The sequence below is a fragment of the Chiloscyllium punctatum genome, chromosome 2 (genome assembly GCF_047496795.1).
Source record: "Chiloscyllium punctatum isolate Juve2018m chromosome 2, sChiPun1.3, whole genome shotgun sequence".
NCBI lineage: Eukaryota > Metazoa > Chordata > Chondrichthyes > Orectolobiformes > Hemiscylliidae > Chiloscyllium > Chiloscyllium punctatum.
In genome coordinates this window covers 129,227,660-129,238,679 of record NC_092740.1, presented here as the reverse complement: position 1 = coordinate 129,238,679, position 11,020 = coordinate 129,227,660, and the positions used below count along the sequence as shown (strand labels likewise).

At 38.7% G+C, this 11,020-nt stretch overlaps 1 protein-coding gene and 1 long non-coding RNA gene across 3 annotated transcripts in view; one reads left to right on the top strand and one right to left on the bottom strand.

Annotated features, from left to right (window-relative positions):
- Positions 1 to 4,471: 4,471 nt before the first annotated feature.
- Positions 4,472 to 9,729, bottom strand: tal2 (T-cell acute lymphocytic leukemia 2). 2 transcript variants are annotated; one of them, XM_072588819.1, is made up of 2 exons: positions 9,539 to 9,729; positions 4,472 to 6,285 (listed from the first exon to the last, which is right to left on the bottom strand). In XM_072588819.1, the coding sequence occupies exon 2, from the start codon at positions 6,269 to 6,271 to the stop codon at positions 5,828 to 5,830; it is 444 nt and encodes a 147-aa protein (XP_072444920.1). In that variant the 5' UTR covers positions 6,272 to 6,285; positions 9,539 to 9,729; the 3' UTR covers positions 4,472 to 5,827. The 2 variants fall into 2 exon arrangements, with proteins under 2 accessions (XP_072444920.1, XP_072444930.1); XM_072588829.1 differs by lacking the exon at positions 9,539 to 9,729 and adding an exon at positions 6,616 to 6,682.
- A 101-nt stretch (positions 9,730 to 9,830) lies between these two features.
- LOC140489357 (uncharacterized) overlaps positions 9,831 to 11,020 on the top strand; it is a 37,040-nt gene continuing 35,850 nt past the window's right edge. The window contains exon 1 of the long non-coding RNA XR_011963124.1: positions 9,831 to 9,915. This is a non-coding gene — a long non-coding RNA (uncharacterized lncRNA). The remainder of the gene's footprint in view (positions 9,916 to 11,020) is intronic.

Sequence of the window (11,020 nt, the reverse complement as noted above, 5' to 3'; positions counted from 1 at the left end):
TGTGCATTTGCTGCCAACTCTAATCCAGCTAATGTACCCGCCAAGGTGTCCCTATCTGAACTGATGGGCAATGCAGGAGGCAGTTTTGTTGTTAGATCTTCTGAGCAATCTGTGGCTTCCTCCTCCAGAGATGAAGGAATAAATGTTTTGAAGGGCTGCCTTCTTGACAGTGGCAACTGTGTAGATTCCACTGCTGCCTGCAGAGAGAAAATAAAGGAGAAGGCACTGTGAGAAAGAAGTGGAAGTCTGTGAGAGTATACTCCCAGTGGCAGTAATGAGAGAGCAGCACAGCAATGAGTAATGAATCTTATTTAGTAAACAGGACGTGGAGGTTTTGACATTATCACAGGAACAATCATGGTCCTCACCAACAAATACAAGGGTCCGCCCCTTGTAGGAGATAAGATGGTGAATGTCAGACATTTCTGCTCTATCTGTCCTATTGTGTCTTTTTTCTTCCTGGAATGAGGCAAAAGGAAAGATTGAGTGGGATGTAAGTGGTTGGTAGAATGCTTAGTGCAATAACAGATGGGTAATGGTGGTGTACAATGTTCCCCATATGCTGCATTCCAAGTGTCCAGACATTGTGTTTGACATGTTGACACCATTTGCAGGATTAACTTCCAATTGCAGAAGTCACTGCCATGCACGGACCTCGAAGGTCTGCACAAAAGACAAAAAGAATTAACAGGAGCACTGGTGATGAGCTGTCCCAAGTGAGCAAGCAGGCAAGACAGAAACCATAAGGAATTTGTAGTGTGGGGGTTGGGAGATTGAGAACAAGTGAGGAAAGATGTTGCATGCAATAGTGAAAGTGGTAAAGCATGATCCTTGATCATTGAATGGCAGAGATAGAGTGTCAGACAGCAGAAAGAACATAATGGCACTTATTGTCACAGCATGCAGAGGGTAGTTGACCTTCTTCCTGCATTGCCAGTTGTCCTCTAGATTGTGGATAGTGCACTGAACCAACAGGACACCTTGGACCAGGCTGGCTAGGTTTAGTGTTGTGGTCTGCAGGCTGACAGTGCTTGACTTGGTTCTCAACTGTATTTGAAGCATGTTACCTGCACCAGAAGTCTCGAGGTATCAGCAACAACAAATATTTCCATCTCTAACAAAGTGGAAGATAGAATGAGCAGGGCATCATAGCAACAGGGTGTATAGCAATTAAGGTTTGAAGAATCGCATGAGGAGTCTTGCTAGGGCTCACTTAGAGAAACTTTCCATACACCTCCCCAAAGCTGACACTTAACTGAAATTCACTGAACAAAATTCAGCTCAGTGAGTCCATCAGGTTAAGTTGCCTTTATTTCTTATCTCCAATTTTTTTTTCTATAAAAGCACTCATCAGAAATAATGGTATTAATGCTTCTGTTTTTTTCCTGCTGTTTTGTCCTTCCAGTATTGTCTTGGTGCTATTTATTAAACCCTGGAAACTCCAAGAAAATCTGAAGAGTCGGCAACTCTATATTGGTGCCTGGAACTTAAAATTACCATAAGTAGAACTAGGTTCAGATATCAGCAGTTCAGCTGCTTATTCGATTTTTAACTGTCTCTTCCATGCCCAGTTTCTGAAAGGCAAGGAGAAGATTATAAATCCCCCATAACTAGGGAGCTTAGTCCATTCAGAAGGTTCTCCTGAACTCTGGGGGAATACAAAGCATCTTTACTGCTATATTTAATATTTGCAGAAATATCTCAATTTCCAACAAAATATTTAAAATTCAGTATACATCCAGAGCTTGCTGCAGTGTGAATTCAATTCAGGGATACATCAAACAAAAAAAGAGAACTATGAGTTGAATCCATTTTGTAGTTATTGGTCTTAGACCTTAAAAATAATGGAAAGTACAAATGAGCTGTGAACTAATTGAATGACAGCAGAATAGGCTTAAGGGGTTGTATGGCCTCCTCTTGTTTGTACCATATAAAGGATTCAACCTTATAGTTTGAATATTTTGAAGCCAAGCATTATTTTGCTAGGTTGCACAGTACAAACCTCCTTCACTGTCAATGTGCTATAATCATATCTCTTATAGCTTAGATCTAATATAGGACTACCTCATATCTTCAGTGATGTTTTGAAATGGTTCCACAGCACCTGCCTCTTTTATGTACACAGTAAACTAAGTTCAGCGAGGATTACCATGAGTAATAAAAGGCTCATTCTCAACTGACCTTTGCTGGGCAGGTCATGAGTTAAGCAGTCCGTCTTACCACTTCTTTTAGTATGTTCCTATAGGAGAAACTTCACACAGTGTTCAATCTGGTGTAGTGCAAATGATTTCTTATATTTATGAGCGAATCTATTAAAATAATAAATTAATTTGTTTGATGAATTATATTGTTGGTCCAATTGATTTATTATCATTTCATATGATATTATGTTATTTTCTTTCAGCTGAAAATGGCTAGCTGTTTTCAATTGAAGCCCGGAGAAAGGAAGGTATGAAGAGATGCAAAGCTTTGCTCCTCTTTTCTGGAAAGTTTTAAATGTAGTTTTGACTGAATTATGTGAATTTGCAAATCTGCCTTAATTCTGGTCCTATGACTCCTCACTTTATCCACCTTTGTAACACTTTAATTCCATTTATATCAACAAGGCAGTGATCACTATTTGCAAGATCCAACAACTGATTGCCAATTGCAGGGGATCTGGCTTATTGATTATCCATAGTTAGTATTAGTTCCAGTGTCAAACGCTATTCATTTTGAAATAGAAATAGATATGTTGGAAATGCTTAGCAGTTCTGGAAAAATCGTAGTGAAAGAAAAACAGAAAAAAAAAGTAAATATTTCAAGCGGAATACGATCCTTCTTCAGAACAATCTGAATGAAGAGCAGTTATATTCAAATTGTAAAATTAGCTGTTTCCTTCTCCACAGATGCCAGTGGAGATGCTAAGTATTTTCCATAATTGTGTGTATTCATTTCAGATTTTCAGTGTTTTGCTTTTACACTAGTTATCTGAGGTATTCTTTGATTCCAGTTTTCCAATCTAAAGGGATTGCAAGTAAGCCAAGCACTCCTTTCATCCAGTAATTGAACCTTAAATGGCTTAAGTCCCCTTCTTACTCACTCACCATGCCCACATATACAGATTCATCAGTGATAGCTCATTACTTATTTTTGACTAATGTCCTCCATAGCAAGCATATGTGCAATTCCTTTTGTATATGTGTGAGGTAATCAGTCTCAGTATTCTGGTGTCTCGCTTCATCCAATATTGGGAGCAGGACTACTAGCTAATATCTCTAGCCTGTACACAAGTGACTGAGACACCTGATATTCTCATGTTTAATAGTCTTATATCAATCAACTAAACTGCTTCAGATGACAAAGTTTGTAAGGTCATAAATTAAATAGGATGGCTGCCATCATGGTTTCCTACATTGCAACAGTGACTGCACATTACAAGTACTTAATTGACTATTAAACACTTTAGAACATCTTGTGGTTGTGAAAAGTGCTGTAGAAATGTAAGTCTTGATTTCAACATGGAATTGGCTCTCCTTCACTAAACAGAAATATTTTGCTTCCACTGCAACTTCACTCGAACTCAAATGATGCTGTCAACAGCATGCCCAGTTATGATGTTGTATTTATGCTGGAGCATGAAACATAGTTGCTGCAATTATGCTTGTCCATGGTTACGTAATATTAAAATCTTAGAAAATGGCTGCAATATATAAAAGCAAACTCATTTTGTTGGAAACTGGTATCATCCCAGTTGAAACATATTCTAATGAACAGGAGCCTTTATTGTTTTATTGTTGGATATTACAATAGTGATAAATGCTTTCGAAATATGTGCCATAATGATGTATTGTGGTATTTCAGATTGTTATTGTGGGAGACTTGTTGCTGATTGTATATAGTGAGTCCCATGATTTTAATTTAGTTTCAATCTAATGGGCTAACAGTTATCCAGCATTCTTAGGAAAGTGAAAGTGGATCTTGGGGAGAATCTGCTCCTGTTCTTACTCAAAAACATATCTGACTTGAATTGAGATGTCTTCAATCCAGAGCTTTTATAGCAATTCTATTGCAACCCTAGATAACAATAACAAACTTATCATAATCTAAGCACCAAAATTTGGGTCCCTTTGGCTCCACCAGTCAATGGGTAGCCCGCTGAGCTACCAGGAAAGAGTTCTAAAATACATGAAGAAAAAATATATTGGAAACATTTGAGAAATGTTGGTTGAGAATGATTCAAAGATTGAAAGATTGTTGAGAAACAGTGATCAGACCATCTTCTAAACTAAACTCTGGGAGGTGGTAATTTTTTGAAAATGCATGTTTCCTTTGAAAGGAAAAGGATATTGCCAGTTGGTAAATGTGCATTAATCTCTTTATCCAGTAGTAGCATTACCTGTCTATTCAGTTAAGAAATGGCTTGTAAGATGGGAGGCCCTGATGAAGAACAACAGCAACAATTGAAAGAGACAGACATGTTTGACTCACTTTTCTTTATTTTCCCTTGCCTTTGCCACTTTTATGATTAAAGGCTTACAGACAACAAAGTATATTCTAGCAAGTTACACAGAATACATATATTTATTTGAAAGTACCAGTGATCATGAGGCTACAATGTGATTGGTTTAAAAACATTTAGTAATAAATACATTAAACTCAGAACTGAGTCAGTTTGAAATGCCTGTACAGCACTATATTCTATCATCCTCTTTGCTGATCGTTAGTAAAGACAACCACAGGCATTTTATAAATTTGCAGACTCTTTGGCTAGCTCAACAAAACATTTTTTTCCTTTTCCCAATATATTAATATACTTTTAGTTAATTAAGTTAAAGTAATACCAATTTAGCTAGGACAGAAACAAAACAGTAAAAATATCAAGGAATTGTTCAAACATTCAGAGAGCAATATACACATATTTCCCGTAAGGCGTTTAGAAGTGTACTTGATTATGGATTAGATTTACAGACTCGATAGGCATGCAGTGGACAGCAGTTAAATCTCAGTGAAGCCTTTGGACACTGACACGATCCCACTCTTCCCCTCTGTACAACGGCTCACAAACTTACATTTGTAATCTCACGAGAGAGAAAAAAATTATGTTTATGCCTTTGTGAAATCTTATTTTACAAATTCCATCCACCAGAAAGAATAAAATAAAACCAATATAATTATTGGAACTAAAGTAACAGAATGCATCAGTCAGTGAAATGTGCTCATATCACTGATTCTCGTCCGAGGACTGAGCTCCAGTTGAGGTTAACCAGTTTCCACGGAGGAAGGTCAGCTCAGACATGCACCAAATTGTTAAAGAGACTTGGCTGCACGGTTTGTCGCAGGTGAGTGAAATTCCTGTAGTACATTATTGCACACAAATTGGTATCGGCAGCGCTACCCACCACAAAACCTAGCATCTGCAAATGAAGTGGAAATGTATCCTCCCCTACGCCGGTAGATTTTCAATACTGCATCCGGCCGGTTTCCCATTGAATTCAAAATCATTACCCTCAGGAAGATTCCGTTCCCCCCGGCCCGGTCAGTCTAAGTTTAGAAAAGGGCAGCATGTTAATAATCCAACGGGTGGAGTTTAGAAATAAAACGATTCGTGCTTCATAGCGGAATTCACTACCCGAGGTGTAATCATTTACCAGTGTGGTCCTCAACACCTTTGGCTTGTGTATGAATGTCACGGCAATGATGCCGGAATTTATTTTGTTTCCAGTTATTATTTTTTGTTGTTGTTGTGAACAGATATAAAGGATTTTGTGACCAGCGTTTCGCGGAGGTCAGGGAAGAATTAAATATGGACAAGCACACATTTAGGGAACATGACGCTTTCTAGGAGCTACAAAACATTTAACTTTTTTAACAGAGCAAACTGATACAGAATGGCAGTGGACGGTGCTACGGCGCTGTCGGCTGCGCAGGGCTGGTCCTCGGGTAAGCTGCTGGGACTCACTGATCTCTCATTCCCGCTGCTGCTACCTGACACTGGTGAAGGGGTGCTGCTCCCATCCTCCGGTACTCTCTGTCCTGGGGACCATCCGTGGGTAACCTCCGGAAAGGATGCTGAGTTGCTAAACTTCCCACTTTCTTGATCTATTCCTTGATCTTTAAGCAGCTTCACCAGGAAATCGATGTATTTCATCGCCAGGCGCAAAATTTCGTTTTTGCTCAGTTTCTTATCTGGAGGGTGAGTCGGGACCAGTTTACGCAACTCTGCAAAGGCGCTGTTTACGTTTTGCTGCCTCCATCTCTCCCTTGTGTTGGTGAAAACCTTTTTAGTCATCCTTTTCGGCAGCTCTGCAATAGAAGTGCAACTGTAATATTTTACAAATAAGTCAAGAATAATATTCAGTCTAAATATGGTGGTTACACTTGGAATGTTGCAGGCAATTAACACATCTCCTGACTCCCTAAAGTGTGTCCATCATCTCCAAGGCACAAGTCAGGAGTGTGATGAAATATTCACCACTTGCCTGGTTGGGTGCAGTTCCAAAAACACTCAAAAAGTTGGACGCCATCCAGGACACAGTAGCCCACTTAATTGGCACCACATATACCAAGTTAAGTATTCACTCGCTTCACCAATCTGCAGATTGGCATTAGAATGTAACATCTACAGCAACTCACCAAATCTCTTTCTGCACCAAATTCCAAACCCAAAAAAACACTTCTCACTTCATAAAACACTTCTCACAACAACCGGGACATCTCAAAGTGATTGTAATGTAGAAGACACAGCAGCAATGCACCCCCTGAGCTGCGTGCCTGTATGCATGCAGCTGCTCTGAGGGGTTGTGCACTGCGACCAGCATGGTGACACAGTTTGCAGCATTTACATTCAATTCTTCTGCTGCACAAGGACCTTGGGGTCTAAGCAAAAGAAAAAATAATTAGCAGGAACGCTGCGCAGTGGTCAAAATTGGCAAAGCATCCTCCCACAAACAACGATGTGATAATGACCAGATACAGTAATTTGTTTTGAGATGTTGATTGAGCAATAAGTGTTGGCCCTGTCACTGGGATTCATTCATTTGGGATCTAAATGTAAATTCAGTTTTATTATTGCTAAGTAGCAGAGCATTTGTTAAAATCGGTGGTTTGGCTGGGTAATGGACAATAATATACTGTACAGTATAGACCCTTTCCTGTTAAAGATTTTAACATTTTTCATTATTAATTTTCCTGTTAAAGATTTTAATATTATTATTCATCAGTAATTTTCAATGTTCAAATTGACACTGTTTCCCATTCCTGTTTCATCATGATTCTATGTTAAGCAAGCGGTTTCAAGTCAGTTGAGTTGGATCTTAAACAAAGGCAACATTTAAAGTCAAAATTTATAGTGGTTATAGTAGTCAGACATGGGTGTTTTATTGTAACTTCAATACTTATGTAATCTAAAACACCACAGATGGATCATTATAATCATATTCATTTTGTGATGTCCATATTTCTGTTTTCATAATCTCTGCCCTCTGTCCCACCTCAATACAGCCTTTCTGCTCAAATACTATATATGGTGCTGCTGCTAGAATGGGCAACTGTCTAGTCTTAAGGATGAATACCACTAGTTAAGTACAACAATCTCTATATCCCATACATTAGGCCAAACCCCAGCTGCAATCCCCTGCTCAATTGTGGCACTACACTTTGAGAAGGTCATATTGATCATGGAAGCAGTGCAGTGTCAACTCATGAGTAAAATACAAAGGCTAAAGGGGCTAAATTATAAGAATATCACAGATTAAGTGGATAGCCTCTAAATTTAAACCAAGTCATTCAGTGCTGATTCACTTCTCCGCACAAAGTCTCTTAAAAATCAGAACCTCTCTCTCCCAAAAAATTGTTGTGGCTGGGGGATGGGTTGGGATTTAACAAGTGCCCTGTTACCAAATAATAATAAAATCCAGTTTACGATTAGCTCTGAATGAATATCAGTGGCCAGGCCAACATTTATTCCTTCACCAAAATCACAAAATAAATTATGTTGTCATTGAGGTCATGCTCTTATAGTTGTGGATATCAAAACTGATACTGGTTAAAAAAAAGTTCAGTAAGTATGTTAATTAGAGTTACAGAATCAAGGCAAATGAAAAGAATTAAGATACAGATTAGATATAAACAGATTGTATGCTAGAAAAGGCATAAAGGCTAGAATGGCCTCTTCAATGCTTCCTCGTATATTTTCATATAATTCACAGAATTGTTATGGAGCAGTAGACAGCTTTTTTGGCTCATTGTAATTGCACTAGCTTTCTGGATGAGAATTATGACTAAGTGCAATTCTTCTGCCCTTTCCCTATAATCCTGCACATTGTTTCTCTTCATTATCATCAAATGCCCTCTTGAATACCTCAAATACCTCCTCCAACATGCTACCGGGCATCGCATTCCAAACCTTAGGTACCTACTGTGTGAAACTGTTTTTTCTCATTTTGCATTTTATTAATGTTATTTTAAATTTATGACCTCTCAATGCTTTTTATGAATCGGAACGGTCTTTACCCATCTCATCTGTCCCAGTACCCCATGATTGTGAAAACCTCTTTCATATCTCTCGCAATCTGCTCCTCTACAAGAAAAACAATCCTAATGTTCTCCAATCTTCTATCATTATTAAAATATCTCATCCCTGAAACCATTGTTGTAAAATTCTGCTTCATTCTCATCAATACATTCAGAAATGTACATAAATTGTTCCCTCATTTATTAGTGACAAGTCTTGGCAAAAATATCCTGAAAAAAGCTTGATACATTTAATTGAGAGTCCAACCTTCACTAGTTGGGATGCTATTTTGTAATCATCAATTTCTCAGTCATGGGCTGCATAGAAAAAGCATAATTAATGTGTGATGTGTGATATATTAATTTGGGTATTAAAGTTGGATTCTATTTGCCATACATCCTCAAACAAAATCAGAAAAGGATCCTAAACACATCTTTGATTCTCTTCCGTGGCCTCTACTGTCTTGCATGATGATGAAAAATATTTCTCGACCCCATGATATCCAGATTCCATCTTTTAAAATCTGGCTGGTTTAAAATTGGGATTCTTATTTATTAAACAAACCATTCCTAATGACAGTTAACATATTACACTGCAGCAGAATGGAATTATGATGTTCAAGGCACAATATTGAAGAAAAAGTAACAGAAAAAAGCCAACAAAACTGTAGCTTGATCAGAATGCAATATATCATACCTCATTATCAATATATTGTGATTAAATAGGCTTAGATTGCCTTCATCAAATTTGCAGAATCTAACTACCAATTAATGAAACAGGATACAAGTTGCCAAATCAGTTATTGCAACCTAAATCTGATTCGTGGATAATAAATAATACAAACAGAAGCACATTTGGAGGAAAGTGACTGCTATTTTTAACACAAGATGTAGAGATTCAGGAAACAATTAGTCGCAGAAAGGTATGACCGCTATTTACAGTTACATTGTTGAAAACACACAGGGTCCACATTCTTACTATGATGCATCTATCTGAAGTCTTGTCCTACTCCTGTGTCAAGTAAATCCTAGAATTATCCCTTACCTGCTTCAAGAAGTATTGGCTGCTGCTGATGACACCAGGCTGAAGGAGCTCAGATACGACCTGCACAGTGCGGTGTGCAGCAGTAACAGTGATCCTCACACTCCGTGCGGCCCCGTGCTGTGGATTTTGTTTGGGGGCGGGGTGGGGTGGAGAACCGAGGGAGCTGCTGCCACTTATATTGTGGCTGTCCCTTTGTTTGACATGTGTCCCCACTATGTGCTACAAGTGAATATATTTATCTCCTTGGAGACTGGCAGCACAATGCGTCAGGCACCCTTCCCGTTTTTGTTCCATTTAAAAAAAAACCTTCCATTTTCGATCCAAGAGTGTCGTTTGCTCTGAAAAGGTGAATGATGCTTTGGACAATATTCGAACGGGTAAGACATTTTATTACGTTAGAAAGACCCAAGGCTGTTTAAGCCCGCCGCAGAACAAAAATAGAGATAGGAAACTTATGTTTCAGTCAACCGCTTGGAGAACATATCGTGGTGTTGGAATTTAAAACCTTTATCACCTTTCCAAATAATTGGACACATCTTGTGTGATGCTGAGTGATCGCCCTTTGACAGGTTGTGATTCTGCCACACATTTATATTCGGTAATGGAATCAGAAATAGCACAGCACCCACAGCAATTTTTTTTTGAAAAATGGAAATGCAATATTTGGCATGAAACACTTTGGGAGGAGGTAAATGGTTACTGTTAACATATCCTTCAACGGTTGTTAACCAACAGACTGCTGCTGGGACAACGCCTTAATACAATTGAATTTTGTCAGTATATATAGTAAATCAGCATTCTCATCATTTGCTGTGGCCTTTTATTGTTTTTAATTTATGCAGTTATTAATTTTTTTTCCCTCAAGTGCTTTGTTTCAAAGTGACAGACTGCTATGGGACTTTACTTTGTGGAGTAGGAATTTACATAATCCGATTACAGGGATTATCATGTGGTTGCAAAACTGCCCCAGTGGGTTTGAGTTTTAAAAAAATCCTTACTATTCATTGCGCTTTCCACTGCCCACAAAAGTACTGCACCTGCAATTCTAACCGGCACTCTTTCAGGACACTCTAGTAGGATCTACATTTGACAAAACAGAACTGCTTCATGTATGCATCGCCTTTAATTGATCCATCTGGATTAGTCTTGAAACTGAAAATGAGCGTTTGGATGCTTAGTCTTATCGAAAAGGGTCATCGGTTTCTTTAAAAAAGGTCCAACTTGCATCGTGCCTCAGTACTTCCCCGTTCTGATGATTTGCATTGTCCCGGTCTTCAGGCAGTAGTCACGGCGGCAGTGACAGTAAACACTACACTAGTTTACTTTTTCAGGTCCAAAGGAAAGTGACTTCAGTCAGACAGCAGCTCAATTCCCACAATAAATCTCGTTTAAAGCAGCCTCCTCAGGGCCCGCTGCCGAAACTCCAATTAGTCACTCCGCCAAGTCGGGAAAGGACAAACGAGCTTACACAAATGTTTACTT

Coding starts and splice junctions, on each gene's coding strand:
- tal2 (XM_072588819.1), bottom strand. CDS start 6,271: ATGACTAAAAAGGTTTTCACCAACACAAGGGAGAGATGGAGGCAGCAA.